This window comes from Mus caroli, chromosome 1, assembly GCF_900094665.2.
Source record: "Mus caroli chromosome 1, CAROLI_EIJ_v1.1, whole genome shotgun sequence".
Lineage (NCBI taxonomy): Eukaryota > Metazoa > Chordata > Mammalia > Rodentia > Muridae > Mus > Mus caroli.
This window is the reverse complement of record NC_034570.1, coordinates 152,791,244-152,813,062: the sequence shown is the minus strand read 5'-3', so window position 1 is coordinate 152,813,062 and position 21,819 is coordinate 152,791,244. Positions and strand designations below refer to the sequence as shown.

Below are 21,819 nucleotides of genomic sequence, written 5' to 3'. Positions count from 1 at the left end.
TAGACTAAAATGTAGATCGTTTAACTTCATGTGTATGTGTTCTGATCTACTCAGAGAATACTTAGTCTAGGATTCTGCAGCATTTTTTAAGAAGCATTTGCATGACTCTTGTGTTTGGTAGGGATTGATCTTTGAAGTACATTGTCTGCTTCCTATGGTAGAGCATAAGAAGGAGCTGAAAACCCACCTCTGTGTGGGGTGCTCTCTGGGGATACGTAAACCAACATGGCCTTGAGGAAGGAAATGCACAGTGGAAATTGCTGAAACAAGGCATCACGTATTGCCTAGACAGCAATTATGCAAGGAAATTTGAAAAATCAGCAGTGAGAATCTTGGTGTATTTTATAATTTTCCCATGGCATTTCTTAAGCTTCAAAGTAAAATTTAGTAGAAATATAAAATCTTGTTATTAGCATGTTTTAAGCTACCTTCAGGAGCCAATGGTCATTCAACAAATAATTAAAAAAACACTTTAGGGATGTCTAGGACAGTGAATGTTTTTAAAATAGGACATGTTTTAAACTTTAAGGTCATGTAAAATTCCATATAGAATTGCATTTCTGGTTCAGAGTCTATAAAACCATCGAGCATAGAGGATATGGGAAACTATTCCATGTGTGGAATAAGTTAACTTTATAACCACTGTGGGGAAAAATGCATTTTCCACTTAAATGCCACTTTTAAGTTCTGTCCATTTGTTGCCCATTGTTAATGTTTTAGAATTTGAAAATCATTGAATGATTTTTTTCGAAGATGCTTCTGATTTTCCTCTATGTCAAATAACACCCAGAAGGAGGTGGTGGATAAATCAAGACCATCAAAGGCCCCAGACTTTCCCTTTTAGCTCATTATTTCAGCTTTCTTCCTCCATCAGCCTTATTCAGGACCGTTAACAAGGATCTAATTGGTTGGCTTGAGTTTCCAGTTTTTGTTATTTGCTGACCAGTGTCTGCTACTAGTTTTAATGAGATTCAAGCAAGGCAGACAAGTGGACCAGTAGCCTGGAAGGAGCGATGAAGCTGCGGACATAGAGAGTCAATTGAATCAATAAACAAAATACGTCTTAATTGTAGCAACACTGCAATAAATAGGCTGGTACAAGTCTGTCAGGCTGCCTCATCTCATTCTTGCCTATTTCAGTCAACTCTGCTTCTGCTAGCCATATGAGTCCAAGATTTTTGTTTTGCTCATGAATGGATAAGACCTCCCTCTAGCCATCTCAATTCTTGGAAGATGCACTTTGTCAGACAGCTCAATGGAAGCTGAGTGGGGGAAGGGGAGCAATGCTGTTCTTACCATCGTTCGTATCTTGCCTTTACTTCTGCTCTTCATTTACTTGCTCTCAATGCTTCTGCTGATGTCTGCTTTTTTGCAGGTGATTCGTAAGGGCTGGCTGACCGTCAGCAACATTGGCATCATGAAAGGGGGCTCGAAGGGCTACTGGTTTGTCCTCACTGCAGAAAGCTTGTCCTGGTATAAAGATGATGAGGTAAGCCAAGGAGAGTGATGTTCGCCCAAAGTGTTCCTAAAGTGAAATTAACGGATACTGTTGGGATGCTCAGTTCTGGACACCAGTTAGGTCTGTCTGTAAATGCTGCTTGAAAGAAACTCCCACTTTTCTTCCTTCTTACAGATCTTTAGTTTTACAACGCTCCCACTGAATTTCCTTGCCTGCTTATTTCTTAAGTATAGTACTATTTTGCTGACTTAAAGAAATGAATTTTGGGGTCTGGAGTTGGAAACATTTTTCCTTATATTAATATCAAGTCATTGGTACAACTTAAATGAAAGCATTTTTTATTAACTAATGTGTTGAAAAGGCATAAGGTAATAGGGAAACTGCTAAGGCATTGTGGAATCGTTGCTATGGTATCCACCTCAAATGAAAGGCTAGAGGCATGGTAAGATTTCTGGTCTTCACATTAGTATTAGATCATTATACACATTTTCTCCTTTGAGAACTTGATATCTCTGTAAAAACATAAATAGTGGCGTTCTGGCTCATGTTCAGCACTAATAATGTCATCCGGTGACTTACTGCTTATTTAAATCTGACAGCAACATAGGCACAGAAAAGTCACATTAGTCTTTGAGAGCCATTAAGGTGTCATAAAAATCATAGAGCTAGATTCAGGAGGGCATGGGTTGAAATTGAACTGTGTTTTACAAATGTTAATAGCTCTGTTCCACCCTGTGACGTCATTGGTGGTTGTAATACAGCGCACGAGCATTCAATAAGTGTGTTCTCTGAGGGCAGGACCGTGAACAGGTGCAATAACCTCATTCTTATTGGCTATAACAGATACAAGTGTCAGAGTTAAGAATCCTCCTACTCTAGCTTGACTGCTTCTGAAAGCATCAAAAGATGCTCCTGTCATGTCTTGGAAGAGGAGCTTCCTAGCTCAGGGTTCTTTCCCTTGCTCCATGTCTTCTGTCTAACAGTGTGTTGGAAAATATCGGACAATAGCTTGATTCCCATGAACGATTCTGTGATATGGAAATACAAATTCCATAGAAACATTAGAACAGAATCTGCCATTCAAGGTACAGTTTTCAGATTTTTGTGTCACCAATTTTTGTGTAAAAAGTAATATTGGTCATTCTGGTGGTTTGAATCAGAATGGCTCCCATAGTTTCATCTCTTATGACTCCTCCTTAGTCAGCAGGGAGTAGTACTATGTGAAAGGATGAGAAGAATTGGAAAGTGTACCCTTGCTGAAGTAGTTGTAGCCTCATTGGAGGAAATGTATCACTGGGGGTGGGCTTTGAGGCTTGAAAGGCCCATGACAACAGCCCCAGGCTCAGACTGTCTGTCTTCCCCAGCATCTAAATCAGAATGTAGCTCTCAGCACTGCTCTAGTGCCGGTGTGTGCATTCTGCCATGCTCCCTGCCACGAGAGTAATGTCCCAAACCTCTGAAACTGTAAGCAAAGTCCCAATTAAATGCTTTCTTTTCAAAGAGTTGCCTTGGTCATGGAGTCCAACCCACGGGTGGTGACCATCTCCCAGGAGTTGGTCTTAGTGGGACAGAACCCTCTCCAGCATCCATACTCAGCCCACTGCACCTAGGCAGCCACCACTGTCCTTCTCTACCCGGATCACTGGCTTCCCAGGCCAGAGCTGCCGGCCTCTGCAGATCATTTCTGAGTGTGCGGTCAGGGCTAAGGAGAGGGGGCAGCACTGCCCCTTGTTCTTTGGGAGAAAATAAACAAGTGATAGCCATCGTCTGCTGGACACTGGAGTAGGAAGGAGGGTAAGAGGATGGGGCTCACACAGGAAGTAGGAGGAGTGTGGGGCTGAGCTGCACACCTCGGAGTTCTTGAATGTCCATGGTACTTATCTAGGAGTGTTACTGTTGTAAACGATGCTTAGATTTTAAAGGGGCTTGCCACCATGGCTCAACTACAGGTTGACTCTATTGACAAACTTTTTAAAAAGTCCCCCAAATATAGACTATTCCTGTGTGAATAAAAAGCTATCGTTCTACCTTACCTTGTGGAGCTAATTTTTTGGTGAGTGGACTGCTTAGACTGTCCCTATATGTACATAAGTACTAAAATACAGTGGAAGCCTGATTCAGAAATTATTATTATTATTGTCAAATAAATGTGACAACGGAAAGATCCTTGAATTAGTTGTGGATTCATTAATTTGTTTAATGATAACTTATATTTACATTTTCATAGAGGGTCTCTGTATTATGATTTTTTGGTCACCATCTTGCTTTCTTTTGTAATTAGGCAGGTGCGTGGTTTCACTGTCACCTAAATGGCTGTTCAATAAATAGATTATGTCCTATGAAAATACATGGTTTTATTTAACTTTTGATAGTTTTTTTGAGTGGGAGAGTAAAGATAAATGACTTGAGAAATATAACCATGATTAAGGAACAAGTTCAAGGCTCTTCCGGAACAACACTGATGGAACACAAGGCTGTGTGGAGCTGGTGCTATGGATGGTCGTGGGCTGGGGGTGTGGCTTTGTTGTGGCTGCCTGTACTTGGTCAAGCCACTCCACTTCTCTGAGCCTCAATCTTTTCACTGAGCTGTGGGGACCATTACTGACCCAACCACCTGAGAGGGATTTCACGATTTCCCAGAAAGCTTTCCTAAACCACGTGTGAGCCAGGGGCCCTGCTACCACACTAGTGTGTTGACTTGTGCTATTGGAAAGTATCAGCACTGTCACCCTGAGGAGGTAATGCCATTCTTAGACTAACTTGTTTTCTGGCTCCCAGTTTGCTTCCGTTATTTCACGTTCTGATGCCATGTGTACGGGATCTGGGTTTTCTTAATGAAGAATGGCAAGGCTTAGGTAACAAAAAGGAAATTACATCTGTTAGGTTTGTTCAGTCAGGTTTTGCACACTGTCTCTCTTCTAGCATATGGGTTCTCTTATGTCTTAACCAAGAATTAGGAATGATGTTATCAAACTGACTCCTTTCCGAGCTGGCATGGCAAGTCCATGATAATCAAGGGATGAGTATGACTGTAAAGGCATCATTTTCTATTTTCTTCTTGTTCAGAACAGATACATATACCTTACTCTTTAAGTTTCATTGGATACATAAATGATTCCCCCCTCCACTCACACAAAGGATCTATTGATAGTTTTTGAACCTGTACTTTAACCATTCAATACAGCAACAATTCACACATGCCACAGATACATGACTTTCACCGAAACGAAAGGTTTCTCCTGTGTTCCAGGTAACATAATGACACCATATTATCTTCATAGAGTTATTCTAGTGCAATGTGTTAGCCAGAGTTTATCTACTTAACAATATCTTAGCCTCTAGCATACTCCGAGACTAGAGCTTGTGCAATGCGAAAGGCCATGGCTCATCTTTCAGAGCACAGCAGTTTCTGAGCCATTCCTAGAGGATTTCCTCAGGTCTTTTACTTCTAGATCATGTAGCAGAAACCCAGACCTGGAATTTTCTATGCAAATCCTCTGGGTCCCTTTGTCTGCATGGAACGAGTCTCTGGGGCAGATGGGCAAGGCATTGGCGGGTGACAGACAGACAAACACGCGAGATTGTGTAGAATCTGAATACACTGTCACAAAGTGAACACCAGTCTTATATAGTACAGAAAATACAAGGGGTAGGCAATCACAGCAGGCAAAGTACATTGAAGTTGCCTGACACAAAACAAAGGAATGATTTCAAAAGGATTTACAGGAACCAGGTAAATGTTTACAATAAAGATAAAGCAGTCCTGCCTAGGGTCAGCTTAATGACAGGTAAGGATTTCACACCCTAGTGCTATACCTTCAACCTTGTGAAGGTTAGCATCAGGGGGTTCTGTTCTTAGCAGACCTCATGAATAATGCAATACCACAACCCCCCTATTTCCTAGGCCTTGCTAAATTCTTATATGAGTGTAACTTTTAAGCATCTGGAGAATCTCCATTTGTCAGAAGAATTCACCAACTTGCTTCTAATATGCAATGTAGCCTGTACTGAAGATTTCTATCTCAGTGGGATTCCCTGGCTCTATTATGGTATTCCCTTGTTTGGGCTCCCCAACCCCAGAATAGCACATTGGCTTCTATCTTTCTCTTTATCTTTCAGTTTAACCCTTTAATGGTGTTCATCTGGAATAACCCATTTGAAATTCTTCTTCGAATGTCTTATATGTGTGAGCACATACACCATCTTGTGACTCGCTGTATCATATAGTCATATATCAACACTAGTCCAGCCAAAATGGTCAAAATGTTTGACAAATCCAAATGCCAACTGGCTTTAGAAAAGAGGACACTCCCAAGTTAGTTGTGGCAATGGTAAATAGCACTTCTTGTTGCCATCCCACCTGCTTAAATGCCAGGCCTGCCCTCCCTCCCTGGACTTTCCTGGTGATTGCTTTCATCATTACCGGTACCATTTGTGTGTTTGCAATGTCTCAGGCATCGAGTTAAGTGAGTGCTTTATGTTTAGAGACCCACGAGAACACAGGATTTAGCCAGCCATGACATATGAGTGTCATACCCTTCCGCACCTGAACATTTCCAAACATGTATGTTTTGCAACCTTATTATATGTGAGGCACTGCTGTGGTCACTCAGGATAAAATGATTAACTAGGGGGGATAGTCTGAATAAAGAACACATTAAAAACAAACCACAAAGCTTGCCTGGTGCTGATTGTAGTCCATAAAAAGTCAAGCCAGGGATGTGTGTGACATAAATAGTGTCTGAGGAAAGGGATCATAGGAGGTAAGAGCTTTGAGTGATCAGAGAAGGCCATACCAGTGTCCTAGGGCAGAACTGAACTGGAGTGACTGGGGCAAAAGAAAAAGTGACTCTAGAGATGAAGGATTTCAACTGTCAGGGTTAAAGGAGACTTGGAAATTTTTTTTAACTGGAGGTTGCATGATCAGATTTTATCTGTCTATCTATCTATCTATCTGTCTATCTGTCTATCTATCTATCTATCTATCTATCTATCTATCTATCTATCTATCTATCTATCTGAGAATTGATTGGAAGAGGATAAAACTAGACTTGGGGGTTAGGAGTTGTTACCATGACTACCAGAGAGGCCATGGCAACCTAGGCTGGCCTGAGCTGATGATAAGAATGGGTAGACACAATGTAAGGGAGGTTTTAGAAGATGGAAGCTGACAAGGCAAATGGCACATGAGGACTGTAAGCATGTGCACCCAGGAGCTATGGTTATGCTCACTTCCTGCCACCAGGACATCCAAGAAAGAAAAAAAATACCGATCAAATACTGATGAATGAACATCTGAGATAGTGAGTGAGCGACTAGCTAAGCTATGGTGGAATTGTATCATGTGATCATATTATCAAGGACCAAAGGTAAATTATTGAATTATAGAATTTTGTTTATTTTTATCATTGGTTATCAGTGGGTTTTGGTCTCCTGGCCATGCATGGCTTCCTGGACTAGAGACCATTTGAACAAAAGCTGAACTTCTCATTATTAGTTTCCACATATAAATTCTTGGGGAATTTAGTCAAGATAAAAGAATAAAACAAAAACTTATTTTAAAAAATTACTTCTGATAATTTTATACTAACACCCTAATGGCAAAGTTTCTTGACAATATTTCTAAGGTTTATATTTTGAGAGACAGGAATACTTTGATTCAAGGGAAGAGGCTTTCATTTTTCCTTAATAGTCCCCAAGAAATGGTCAAATAGACATACATCTAAATGTGCAAGTTTTCCCAAAGTTAAATTAGCCAAAGAGAAGGAGCTGCCCCTTCATATACAGCGGTGCTGGTTGCCAATTCTTTTTCTACATCTGTGGCCCAGCACAGAGACTGAAACAGTAACAGAAACTGGAGTCAGGGAAACGGTCTTTCCAGTGGAGCTGTGCTAACCCTGCTCCACTGAAGGAAGTCAAAATCTGCATTGAAACAGGACATTCTTGGAACTCTTAAGAAATTACAGGCCTCATTTTTGTGGGCTGAAATGTTTGGATAGCTTGATAAGGAGATTATATCATTCCCTTATAGGGATGCTTACTTAGCCTTGCTTTTATTGTGCAGCTCTCACAGATGACAAATATAACTTTGAAAATAGGAAGGAAAGTGACAGCTGTAGGCCTGGATGTGCAAAACTAGGAGAGCAAAGTCACAGGGATGCCTGGCCCAGGGATGCTGAGATCTCTGCCTTCTCACATAGCACTTTCTAATTGTGCCGAGCTGCAACAGGAGGAGCGGGCCCCAGTGATGGAGGAGGCCACCCGGACCACTGAATGCTGAACATTCCTTGTCAAAAATCTTTCACTCAGCTCAGACTTGGCTATTTTCATTTTTTAAAGTCCAAATAAACATCAAACACCGACATATATAACTTAAAAGTCTTCATCTTCATACTTGTAATTTTCATTCCTGTAGAAAGTAACTTACATTGTGCTTTTAAATATGAGGTTGATTATTTCCACATCCTGGCATTCTCCAAAGATTTATGATTTAGGAAATAAAATAAGTGTTATTTAATACACGGTAATGGCCAGTGCCATTTCAAAATTATTCAAAGTATCCTTTAACTACAAACCGACTACTACTGTTTGTTGTTTCCAAAATCTAATGCTGCAAAGTTCACATTCTTTATATTACCCTTTTCCCAGAAGAATAAAATCTCAAGTGTGCCTTATTTTATGAATTTAAAGTGCATATAAGACAGTCAAGGCTTTTGAGAGCAGAGTCAGAAATGTTTTTAAGGGTATTTTTTATGATTTATGGAAAAATTATTTGATACATTATGCTGGATATCCTTGTTAACCCCCAGTTCCTTTGTGTTCTGACTGGGACATTGTGTCACCCTGAATGGGGTACATTCCTGTCCTGGAAGAATAACTCATCAGGAGCGCTCTGGTAGTGTCTGCTGCAGTTTGTGTAAAGCACTTAAAATTGGGTGGGACTATGCAAATAGCCTCATGGACAGTTTATACTTCCTGTTTATACTTCACGTTTTGTGATGTATCATTCAGCATTCTGTTGGGTGGTCATGGGAGTTTCCTCTAAGGCAAAAAGCCCTGTAATTCCTCACGAGTTTCATAAAGGCAAAACAGATATTTTTTGTATGGGATATAGTTTCTGTGAGTCCAGATTGTTTACATGCGAGACATTTAACTTTATTCATATTTTCATGACACAGTTTTGCTTATGACTCTTTCTTTTAAAGAAAGTATAGTGTCACATTTAGTACAAATACCATAAAATTCAGAAAAATTGGAAACTGTGGACTCATAGCCTTAAGATTAAATCTTATATTTTAAAAATGAAAGGCCTGTGGGCAAGTACAAAATAGTTTGGGGTAACCTGAGATTATAATGTTAAAGCTTGATTAGAATATAAGAAAAAGTTAAATGTGAAACATTGAAAGGTAAAATATGTTAATAAACAAGGTCAAAATAGAATAATTTTCTAAATTTACCTGTCTCTGCATGTTATCCGTATTGTTTTTTTTTTTTTTTAATGCTCATATACAAAGCCAGCCCTGACCACTTCTCCAGTTCATGTCAGTACAGAAACTTTGATATTTCCTCAGAAATTAGGGCAAAATATGTCATGCAGGCTATCTTTGCTCTTTTGAAATTATCAATGGGTTTGAAAAATCTTGGGTTGAGAGCTTATGTGACTGGAAACACAGATCCCAAGTAAGCAAATCAGCTTTCTATATTTTATCCCTGTGACTGCACTAGGAAAGCTTTCTTAGCTAAACAGCAACATGGTAGCTAATCTGTATGTGCTATAGCACCCAGAAATATTGACGGTTCAATATTCTTGTTTATCACAAGAAGAGAAACAGTTATTTGAATATGAGTGAAAAATCTATTGGGGATATTTTAAAATATCTTTTACCCAGGCCAGACTGGCAGTTTGTTAACTTGAAATACTTGATCCTTTAGAATATATTGTTACTTGTTTATTCTGTCTCTTCTCTCCATACTTTCCTCCCCCCCCCACTTAAAAGTTACAGTACAAATAAACAATCATTTATAGACAAGACCCAGCAGAATAATTTCTTCTTCGACAAACATCCAACTGAAGCCAAATGGTTTTGTCGAATTGATTTTCATGTCAGTGTCAGGAGGCAGCAAAGGTGTGTACAGTGAATGGCGAGAGTGTGGTGGAGGCAGGAGGACCATGGCAGACACAGGAGCATTTTCAGAAACGGGCTTTATTAGATTTCATAGGCACCACTCACTTTACTTCGGGTAGGTTTTAATATGCGAATCAAAAATCAACGGATTACATACGAGTTTTTCTTTTAATAAGCCAACAGTTTCAAACCCCAGGCCCCCCCAACCCCCTCACTGTGGTTGTAGCTCTCGGTGTAGATGCTATGTTGTGAGGGCTGGGTTGTCATGTGTCTGCCTGTCTGTGCCTGCTGTACAGGTGAGCGGATGTTCTGCACAGCAAGTGTAGACAGGCAGACACATGACAACTCTGTCCAGCCAGGCCCTTGGGTCCTTCGGGTTTCCTTTGCTCAGGGACAGACACAATCAGCCTGTTTTCCAGATTTGGTGATTTGGGGGGAAGGGGAGGGGGATAAAGGGAAAGGAGAGAAACACACAATAGAATTAAACATTAAAACATTGTGGAACTAAAAAGAAGTTAGACGTTTGGCTTTATTCAGAAGTACACTCATACATTTGATCCAAATGTTGCTAACAAGGATAATTGTCAAAAACAGAAAATTCACATGATTTTAAGGAAAAAAAAATAACATAACATAAACTTTTAAATCCAGTTCCTATTGTTACTGGCCCTCATGCAGTCAGAATTCAAAGTAATCAAACCATATGGTTTTTTTCTTTTCACAAGACCTATGCATCTCTTAATAGTGAAATTAAAGTCTATGTTTATACATGTTTCTCAGAGTAGATAAGTGCCATAGCCTTGCCCATGAAAAAATATATTGTTATTTACATGGTAACAGCAGCCAGTCTCAAAATATTAATGAGCCTAAAGTGTCTGGCAATCCAGCTAACAGATTTTGTAGATATATATATATATATATATATATATATATATATATATATATATATCTCCAAGCAACAGAAATGTATTTAAAATCTTCTTTTCTTTTTATAGTATCCATATGAAAACCAAAGAGTTCATAAGCTTCTATTTCCCTTGATTAACAAGCAGGGTGAACCATGAATCAAAGTCATGATCTAGAATGTTCTTTCCCACACTAGTGCTCTGAATGTGTTTTTGATGTTGTTAATACAATATCATTACAGAGTAGGACCTTAAACACAGAAAAGAAAAGTTCACTTCATACCCAAAATGACAATCTGAATTAATTGTGTTAAGTACACAGAAGCAAACTGCAATCCTGCTGAGTCAGGAATTCTGCTATTTTTAACATACTTAGTCAATTTGCATATGCAGAGATATTTAACAACTTCACTGTCATTTTAAACACAAAACAGCCAAAGAGTTGAAAGTCTAAAAGTTGGAATTTCTTTAAAAACAAAACACATTATTATCCACGAGGTGTGCATTAGAGATTAACTTTAAAGAAAACAAATACTTCCTTATTTACCTTTAATTGGAAAATCTACAAAGAAAAAAATGCAGGTAGAAGTTTTATGAACAATAAAATCTTTTTTGAGAATGAGAAAAAGAACAGTTTGCTGCACATCTGAACTTTTGTGCAGTGTCTAGAAATGGTATCCTTTTAACGGAGTTGATAAGTGCAATTATATCTGGACTTCTTTAAGTTCAAGAAGATAAATGTGTGCTTCTGTCCAACACTCCAGAGCACAAGAGCTTGGCTGCTATTCAAGTAGTTACAAAGTCAAGTATACGAAAATGGAATACCTTGAACTACTATTTCCTTTGTTGTTTCATTCAGTACAACGGAAAAGCATAATAGAGTGATTCACTTACGAAGAATATATTAGCAGCCATTAAAAGTTACTATAATTCTGTATTGCTTTCCCCTCTCCCATAAGTAATCTGATCCAGTTTACTCTGCTCAAGTAAAGGAACGGTACAGCCTGAAAAATACAAAGAAAAGTGAGTCCATGTGTTATCCTTCAGTAAGAAGCAGTTTTATTTATACCATGCTATCTAAAATGTTTGAGCCTAAACTATCATAATGGCTTTTCTGAAGAGAAAAATTAATCAAAATAAGGTGGCAGGGGGAATAATTATTTTCCTCATGAGATTTGGGGACAATTTATTTTTTTTTGATCGATTAAAAATATTTATAGTGAATATGTAGCATGATCATAATTTATAATATTATAATTATAATTTATAATTTAAACCTGCTCTAGACACGTTTAAAAAAAAAGTCGGAAAGACTCCCTCCACCTTGCATTCCCAAGCCATACTTATTTGGTGACTACTTAAAAGATGCTAACACTAAGATGTAGTTGTCATAGTCTGTGATACTTAATGTGTTGATGGTGACGTGTCTCAAGACAGAAGTGTATGAAAAGAATTCTCTCCTAAGTCTCTAGCAGGAAACTTGAACCATACCAACTGTAATAAACTGGCTCTCACAAGAAGTCATGAGATCCGAAGTAAAGACGTGATGATTTTATTTAACTCAGCTGATTTAAAAAAAAAAAAAAAAGGAAACCCAAAAGAGGCTAAATATTTACATGGACATCATCTGCAGGACACCAAGGTTAAAACAAAAAAAAAAAAAAAAAAAAAAGAAAGAAAGATTTGGGAAGTTTCAACCTTCATTTGCCTCAGGCTAGAGTCTGTCCCCCTCCCCCTTGCTTATTTTAAGCTGGGATCTCCATGTGATGGTCTCATAGTTACCATCATATAGACATCATGGACATCATGGTGGTGGGTAGGCTATTGTCATGAGATAAGAGAAAAGGTTGATTTTAAAGAGCAAGTTCCCTTACAGACTTCAGCTTCCTTCAGTGATAATGAACATTTGTGGACGAGTGACTCTAAACTTTTTAAACAACTTGCAGTTTCTTTTTACCGTATCAGCTTTAGACTCCAACAAGGGGCAGAGGGGACATGATTTTTGTAGTAGCTTTTATGCCTAAGCTTTCTCTTTCCTGTGGAGTGAAATACTTGGGTGGTCCATAGGCAAAAGGTAGGGGAGATTATCTTTTAAAAACAAATACCTTCTCCTAGCCAAAGGTTCAAGGGCAAGCAGGAAGGAGGGCTAGCATGTTAACTAATTGGACGAGAGAGATCTGTGACACACTTTGTCTCCGTACAAACAAACTTTCCTTGATTTTGAGATTTACGGTTAAAAAAAAAAAATCAAAAAACCTTGTTTTGAGAAATTAGACTCTGAAGTGATGGCGTTGAGGCTGCAGCTTAGAATTTCCTTTCTCTCTGATGGTTGAAAAAATCCTTTTGACTTCAGTACCTAGCCTAGCTTATCCATCATTGATTCTCTGAAATAAGAAACAAGGATGCAATTTTCACTAAAGTGAAGGTTGGACAGACCCTGCAAACAGTTTCCTTTTTATGAACACCTACAATGTTTCACTTTTCTATTTAGACTTACCATACTATCCAGAGCAAGATGTTTGCTGCTGGTTACTCTCTTCTGCCCTAGATTCCACCATCCCTAAAATATTTGTATATCCTCTTTGGAAGTAATATTGGAATAAAATTAGACATTCTTCTAATTATTTTGGAATCGATATGTTTATTTTTATCCTAAAGTGTCTATAAGGGCTATATCCACCAGCACACAGACTTAACACCATGTCTTCATACAGCAGAGGGTTATCAAACAATTTTTTGTACCTTTAATGTAACTCATACATTTAAAATTAAGTACCACACTCCTTCATTCATTTAGAATTTTCCTTGAAAATGGTGTGTTAGAACTCCAACCAAGAACAGGCAGAGACTCCGGGTTACAAAGAAATTGTTACTTTTACTGTTGAACTTACAGGAGAATCACCCTTAGGCCCTTTGTATCTTCAGACTAAAAACTGTCCCATGGGAGAAATAGGGAAGGGACCTGTGAAGAAAGGTTATTCTTCTTGAAATTAAAAAAATACATTTAATATGAAGAGAAAAATTTAATTAAATATCATTAAATAAAGGCAAGTTATAAAATTCAATTATTTCTAGTATACAATAGGCCCTCAAAATTAGAGAAATCTTAAACATGATCTAAGTGCTTCTTTCGTGTTGTGTTAGTCAAGGAAGTGTGTTTCCTGAAACACACAACATTCATAAGTGAACTAATAGTGCTTTTAGTTTCCTGCGCAAACAAAGTGATATATATATATATATATATATACATATATATATATATATTAATCTCAACTCTTCTTTTAAAAATAATTAAGATTCTTCAACTCTCACAGAACAATGAATGGTGCCTCGCCTGTTTCACCTAAGTGACAAACAGTTAAGTGTCCCCCGCTACATTTCTTACTTAATTGCCATAATTCACCAGAAAATTTTATGACCAAGATACCAGTTTTGGGATTATATGAAGCGTAATTTTTTAAAAATAAAAATTGTAAGAAGAAAGCTCAGAGATGCAGCTATAGTACAGTATTTCACTAAGGAGAGTTTGTACTCTTCCTTTGGGTTATTGGAGAATGTGTAACTTAGACAAGGATTCACACTTTAAAAGACAAAAGAAAGTGTTTTCGTTTTGCACAGAAAGCTCAACAAGCAGATAATATTTCATTCCATAGAATGTGGAATGAAATTTTCCAGGTGTGGAAATAAATGAAAGGCGAGACTTTATGGGTACAGCAGCAAGATTTTCTCCCAGAACTTTCTTTAATAGAGCCACCGCTGATGCTCATTACAAACCTCCCAGCTTACTTAGCAACCCAGATGCTTCTAGTATTTTCTCTTTCAGTATTTCATTCAGCCAGAGGAAGTTTTCTTGCTTCCCGTCTGCCTACCTCCCCCACTCTCCTTCACTTCCAGGACAGCTGGAAACTGACCAAAGAAAACTTTTGCCTTCGTTTACAAATTCCTGTTTTATCAGCATCTTTTTAGACAACATGCCTTATCATTTCAAAGGCCCAGGACAAGTGAGAGAGCCTTGTAAAAAAAAAAAAAAAAAAAAAAAAAGATGGGCCATCAGGCTCAGCTGACCAGCAAGTATCAGCCATTCTTGGTTTTTAAAAGAACAATTTCAATGTATCCAGTGGACCCACTAAAGACAGAGCGCTATTCCCCTGGCCTGCTAAGTTGCTGAGTCAGTAAGATGTGGGTTTGGCAGTTGGGCCCTCATCTCTGGCTAAGTGCGTTTGCATTGTCTGATAGTAAAATAACAAAACAAAAAACAAAAGACTAGACTGCTTCTTATCGTTAGGTACTATTATTTCTGGTGTTTCTATTATATAGATAAACAGAAAAGCTCCCTGTTCATACAAGAGTTTTGAAAAATGCATGTTTTTTTTTCCCTTTAGGGCAAAATGCATTCATTCCTGGGGTGTTAGTGGTTGCATACATAGCGCTCATTCATGCTCGAGTTTAAGTCTCTGAATTATCAGTTTCAACCATTCAAAACTAAGTCTCCTTTAGTTTTTGCTAATTGTCTGGAGTGAGGGTTTTTTTTTTTTCCACCTTTCATTTTGAAGTGGAAGACCCTTACATTTAAGAAAGCATTTGAACGATCAACATTTAGACTTATAAAAAACACACACAAAGTCACTATTTACCATACGACCTTGCTCTTTTGAAAGTTAAGTTCACCGTTATCTGTCCCTTAGCTCAGTGTCTCCAGCATCTTCACACAGGTGGTGGGATCTCTATCTAGTTCCCCAATCACAGTCCAGGTACGCAATCCCCGAGGCCTTACCCGCTGGTCTTCCCTGGAGCAGTCCTCTCCCCTGGCAGAGTCCCTGAGGGCTTCTTGGTCCCTAGTTTGCAAAACCTGTGAAGAGAAACACTGGATATGAGATTCAACAAAGGAGCACCCAGCTGTCCTCTCCTTGGAAGCAGCACATTGTGTCCCCAGCCGTCCATGGCGTTGCTGGCCCTTGCCCAGTCTAACCAATGTGCAGACTACTGTACAACGGCATTGTCCTGAACAGGTAGTCTGAACACTGGGGCGACGGAGCAGGATCTCCTGAAGCTTCCATCGGTGTGTGGAAAATCCTGTCCCGGGGCTGGGGAGAGCCTGTCTTCCTGCACCAGGGGCTTGTTCAGCTTCCCCCCGAACCCTGTCTGCTGCATTGACTGAGACACGCTAAAGGGCTGTGATTTCCAGTCTTGACGTGGCACATTTGCAGCAGACTAGGGAACTGGCAATGAATTTAGGACCAGGAAAAGGGGGAGGGCTGGGCTGGAGAGTCCATATATGGGATGATGTCACCCTGGGGAGGTTTGGGTATGCGCTGTGCCGCTGGAGAGACCGCTAGAATCGCCTGCTCTCAGACATGGGTCTGTGCATAAAATGGTACCAGATGTTTTCGTGTAATGTTAAGCAGTCATTTCATCTTCAGGCCAGATTTTTTTCCTCAACTGGGCAGGAAGTGGGGCCCCAGTATGGAAAAGCTGTAAAAAAAAAAAAAAAAAAGGCAAGATGTACAGTTCTGCTGTGGCCAACCGAAAGTGAGTTGAGAGTAGAAGTACAAATTTGTTGCCTGATCCGGGCTGAAGAAGTAATTTAAAGATAGAAAGATGATAAAGCAGTAAACAGAAAGTCGAACACTGTTAAGCAGGCAAACTTTGAGGCCTTTTTTTTTTTTTTACTTTCCTGTGATACTTTGTTTTCTTGTATTTTACTCCTTAGTGAGGTCAGATAAGTTGGGGCTCCCCCCTTTCTTTTCCTCCTCCTCCCCCCTTCTCCCTCCTCCTCCTCCTCTCCCTCACCCTCCCTCCTCCCTCCTCCTCCTCTTCCTCCTCCTCCTCCTCCTCCTCCTCTTCTGCTGGACCTGTCAGCAGCTTGCAGGCTGCTCTAGACTTGAGCAGTAATTACAGCAACTTCCTGAAAGTGAAGCCCCCATGAAAAGTCTGGAGAAATGCTCTTTGTCATGGCCTCTCCATGAGTAATTAGTTCCATATGTGGCCTTCCTAGACTCCCTCAGCTATTTTGGCTGGCTCTCTGCATGCCGTTCTATAGCTTTACCTAAGGAAATGTTAAAAAGTTTAGATTTCAAGCACCCGCAATGCTGTACCGCTCTTTTCTGAACATTTCCCTCTGGTAGAGCCACACGGTTAAGTACAGCATTGTTTTATCCCGCTGGCTACTCCCAGTTCTGTTTGAATACTTTTGTTTTGTTTACATGGTGTTCTGATGACGAGGTTTATCTCTGGTTAAGTAAATCTGTTGAAACTGGCCCAGCAAAACTTGACCAGTTACAAGCTCTCAGCTCACTTGGCCTCTAGTCCTCTGTCCCAGTTGTTAACTGTTTCAAATTATGTAGGCTGTTGAAAGTTGTGAACACGAGGTCCCCTAACTTGTTTTCCACTGTATTCTGATTGATATTAGATTTTTGTCTCAAGTAAGAGCTTTATCAATTGGCCTTGTAGAGGTCACAATGTGGGAGATTTTCTAAATCTAATTTAACTCACAGGATGAAGGGCTATAGTATTTTTGTAAGAATTAGAGCCCGAACAACTCATTTGTACCTGCCTTCTATGACACTTTTGAGATGTACAAATATATATTGACTGTTTCAAAATGCTTCAAGTGAGAGCCGCCTTAACTTATTTATTTTTTCCTAACATGGTTTCTTTTAAATTGAAGTACCACAAATGGTTCAAAAGTGGTCCCAAGCCCTTGTGAAGGAGATTAAATAAGAGTACTTTATCTAGAAGCTTAGGATAGAGCAAAGAGGTTTATGTCAGGTTAAACACACCAGGTTGACACAGGATTAAATAGTTGATGCAAGCCAGGGGAATGCTTCCTATTAGTGTCTTCTTACCGGCCTCCTTCTTTAGGGACTATTTGAGAGTGGTTAGGGAGCTCGGTGTGAGTCAGCTGCCGTTTCCCTCAGGGCTGCTATGAGATTACTGGAAATGATGGAAGGGTGACTAAGTGTGACCTAATGGTCTGATTGCAAGAGGATGCTGCTGGGTCCTCAGTATGCCTGTCGCACTAAGTCCTACAGAAGGCATGGGCTGGTGAGAGGTGATCCACTTGGAATCCATCACTCTGGGTTAGGCCTGCTCCTGCTGCGCATAGTGAAGGCCTTTCTTCTGCCCACTTCAGTTTCTGTCCATGGAACAGGAGTTGGCAAATGAAAAGCGGTTCTGACCAGACTGCTCTCTGGTTTTGTCTCAGTTTACACAGCTAGACCCTCTCAATGGTTCTGCTTACACCAAATAAAGACTTTATACTGTTTCTGCAAGGGCGTAAATGTATGCTTTTAGTTAAGTTTTTTTTTTAAAGCATCATAAGGGATTTTCTTCAGAAATTCTTATAAACTCATTCACTATCTACTTTAACTTCCAGTGGACTGGTTGTTTTTTGAGTTGTCTTTGCTACAGATAGCTGGGGAGGGTGGGTACAGATCTGGTCTTGTCCACCTGTGTGCTTGTCCAGTAGGAAGGACTAGGCATAGAAAGGGAAGGAGCTTGAAGGACCACCTCCTTTCACCTTCACACATGTTAGTAATGTTAGTGCTCTCACTCAGTGAGAAAAGCCTCCATGCTATTGTAGGAAGCCCCACTTTGGGACTGGCTTGAGGACTTTTCCATGCCTGTAAAATTACCAGCCAAACACCCGAGATGTATGGGCCCAGATGGCAAAGTGCCATCTATATTGGTCTTCCGATGTTTTAACATTTAACAGTTATTTAGCTTCTTTGTTTCAAAAGCCATTTGTCTGAGCCATCCCCTCACTTTGAGTGACTATGAAATTTATTCAACTTTAAAATGTTATGGAAGCATCCTTCCTCTTGGTTATCATTCCCCAGATTGGCTAATTTTAATAACTCGAAATTCTTAGATTCAAAGTTGGTGTCCCTGTACTTGGACCAGAGCAGAGTTACTAATGTTCACAATTATTTTTGTCTGTGATATCTAGATATGCAAACCTCAATGATCTATGATTTAGCTTGAAATTATTGTATTAGAGGACTTACGTACAAGTTAACGAAGTAGATTGACCCTACAGCTTCAAGCATGTAAGCTAAATGCTCTATCGTGTGCTCAGGCTCCAACCCGATGACAGTTAGCTCGACTAGAGAGGCGTGAATCAAGTCCATCACCTGTGGCTTCCTACTTCCTCACCTTGTCTGCCTTCCCAAGTTAGTGGTGTGACTCTTGCCACTGCTTTTGCGGTGGTCGCCTTTGGAAAGAACAGGTTACAAAGTCCTTTCACACACCATGTATTGGTCCTTTACTATGCCCCTGTTATGCCCTTGGAGTGCAGATATTATCATTTCACTGACGATTAGATAAGAAGCTGATTTTGAGATCACACTAAATGCCAGAACAGAACTCAGATTTCTTTTTCCACTTTACACAAAAAAGCATATCTCACCAAATTTTTAAAAAATTTTTATTAGACATTTTCTTCATTTACATTTCAAATGCTATCCCAAAAGTCCCCTATACCCTTCCCCGCACCCTGCTCCCTTACCCACCCACTCCCACTTCTTGGCCCTGGCGTTCCCCTGTACTGGGGCATAGTGTATTCCGTGCCACTAAAATGTCGGCTGTCTGGTACTCTTTCCTAGATTTTTACTGAACTATTTGCTATTCCACATTACTCTCTCCCTCCAGATAGAGTATAATCTGGGTGAAGGCAAAGACATCATTTTATGTTTGGCTTGACCAACACTATGCTATGTTCTTTAGAAGTGTTGATGCAGCAAGCAAAAGCTATTGGGGTATGAACATGATTTCTGACCAAACTTTTTCCATGACAATAACTTGAGAGCTGAAGCTTAGAATGCATAGTGCGACCTTAGGATTTACGTATGTGTACTGTGGCTATGAACCACGTGACCCTGTTCTTTTTGGAATACAGATGACCATGGGAGCGACCATATTTTCTTGCTTATTTTTGTCCTTTGAATCTTCTGGAAGCACACTGTGCAGACATCAGCCCTTCAATCTTGTGTTAAAAGCAGGATCTAACCAGGCTGTGGTGTTTCCTTGCCAGTTGTGTAGCTGAGATTAAAATCTAGTTGACCTCAGTTCCTTGAAATGAAGGAAGATAGATCCACTTAGTCAGGCAAATTATGTTGTGCAAATTAGCACTTGGAGGAGAGGGAGTTGGAGATCTACAGTCCTCTGATCTCTAGTCTGTTAGGGCACAGAGCTCTTTGCTCTTCTTTCTTTGTCTGACTCCTAAACAAAGTGCCTCTTTTAAATCATGGTCCCCAAGTACTTTTGCAGGCCTGGAAGCTCACTGGTCTCTAAGAAAGTACAGAATATTCATGAGAGTTCAGGTATTCCACAAGTGACTGAAAGCTGAAGTTAAATCAGAACAGCTATACTATACATCATAAACTTAATACAGCCGAAGCTGCAGTCTCTTGAGAGCTTATAAAGGTCTAAGATTGTGAGTTGATTTTAAAACATACATTCATGAATGCGTGTTTTGTTTAGCCTGTTTCTAGAGTTTCCATGGCTGGGTCTGTTTATTTAGAAATCAACCCCTAACCAAAAGCAGTATATATTTTATGAACATTCTTTCCTCAAATCAATCGAGAGAGATAATGTTACATCTTTGAGCTCTCCTAACCACTGGCGTGCACGGCAGCCATTGCTACATCCCGGTAACACAATACATCCGGCAGGCAAACCTGGAAAGACTGGCTGTCTGGAAACCAGTCACACGAAGGTAAATACATGATTCAGAATACCAGTAAACCTGTTGCTGGCTTTCTTGGGCAAATTTCAAGGGAGAACATACTAGGAACACAATTTGATGCCTGCACCAAACCAAGAGAACTAAGGAGTAGCCTGTGAATGCTATGTCTTATAAGGTCTCCTTGAATTCCATGTTCAAATGAGGCCTTAGAATGAACATTGGCTTACTTAAACAAGAGAAGTATAGTGTCTCTTGGGTCATGCAGAGTTTGAGAATATTGATTCCTGATATTTTTTGGTATCAGTATTTTTCTTTGTTTGTTCATTTGTTTTTTTGTTTTGCTTAGTGCTACTCAGTAATGAGCATGCATGAAAACCTAAAGGGGAGGGATTCTTTTAATGTGTGTATGGGTGTTGTCTTATGCATGTGAGTATGTGGCTATGCACACCCCTGCATATGTATGCAGAAGCCAAGGCAGGACTGTGGGTGTCTCTCTACATCATTGTTTTGGGATAGGGTCTCTTATTGAACTGAAGCTAGGCTGGATGGCTCGTGGACTCTCAGGTTCTACCTTCCTGTTTCTGCCTCCCAATGCTGGGGTTCTATACAGCAAAGTGTTCTTACCCAATGAACCATCTCCCTAGTCCCCAGTGAGGGGGAATCTATATGTGTATCTTATAAACACTCAGAAGAACACCTCCTCCCCGCAGGGCTAAAGTCATCTTCTGATGATGAGAAATATATTGGCTATGAGAAAAAGAATGTGTGAATCCTGCTTTACCCAGGATCCCTGAAAGTATAGTCGCTCCCTTCAGCAACGCTGCATCTTTAAGCAATGAAAAGTTATACAAGCATGTTTATCATTTGTATAATACATGGTGTGTCATTTTTTAAGATTTATGATCTTTTGCTATATGTAAAATACAAAGCACAAACTATGCATTTCTATAAGGATTTGGGTCAGCATAAATCTATTTAGCTGTTTACACTATATAGATGCTTTGCCTGGTTTCTTAATTCTGACCAATCTCCAGAGAATTTATTTAAATTTTCATGTAATCATTAGTCCATATTAACATATTTTTATATGTGCACCATAGTAATTTGCTTAACAAACTCTCAGAAACCACTTGGTATACAAACTACACCATGTCTACAGATAATGTCTGTGTTATAAATGTGTATTAGGTATATATCTTTATAAGCAGCAAAATTATTTGAATATTAATCCAAATGGCTTCAGAATACCTTGCAAAGTCAGATCATGGCACAGGATATCAGCCTGAAAGTAGCCAGAAGCAAAGTTCAGCCCTCCACTTTCATATTTCAAGACTTGTTTTGTTCTGTTAATGCTTTGATTCGTGAATTTATTTTATGCCAGGCTCTTTCTAGTGTTTCTCACACAAAGTGAAACTTAATCCAATATCCTTGAAAGGCAGGATTCTCTGTGGCTTCAGATAAGGGACGGAGGCTTTAGGAAGTAGTGGGGAGGAGGATGCGGAACAAGACTGTGTGGGCTCAAATCCCAAGCTATACCATTGATCATGCTGCCGTGGCACATTATTAAACTGTTCTGAGCTCTGGTTTCCCTGGATATGATCGGTTTTACTGTTGTTGTTTCTTTGAGGAGAAATTGAATGAATG

General features: G+C 39.6%; 1 protein-coding gene and 1 pseudogene across 7 annotated transcripts in view; one reads left to right on the top strand and one right to left on the bottom strand.

Annotated features, from left to right (window-relative positions):
- The window catches only part of Dnm3 (dynamin 3), a 462,213-nt gene that overhangs the window by 227,742 nt on the left and 212,652 nt on the right, over nucleotides 1-21,819 (top strand). For all 6 annotated transcript variants that reach the window (XM_029478106.1, XM_029478097.1, XM_029478095.1 and 3 more), the window contains one exon: nucleotides 1,376-1,489. In XM_029478106.1, coding sequence (XP_029333966.1) covers nucleotides 1,376-1,489 — 114 coding nt within the window. The remainder of the gene's footprint in view (nucleotides 1-1,375; nucleotides 1,490-21,819) is intronic.
- On the bottom strand, nucleotides 15,164-15,641 carry LOC110298469 (annotated as a pseudogene). Its single transcript, XR_002378375.2, has one exon. The product of XR_002378375.2 is annotated as an uncharacterized LOC110298469 (transcript).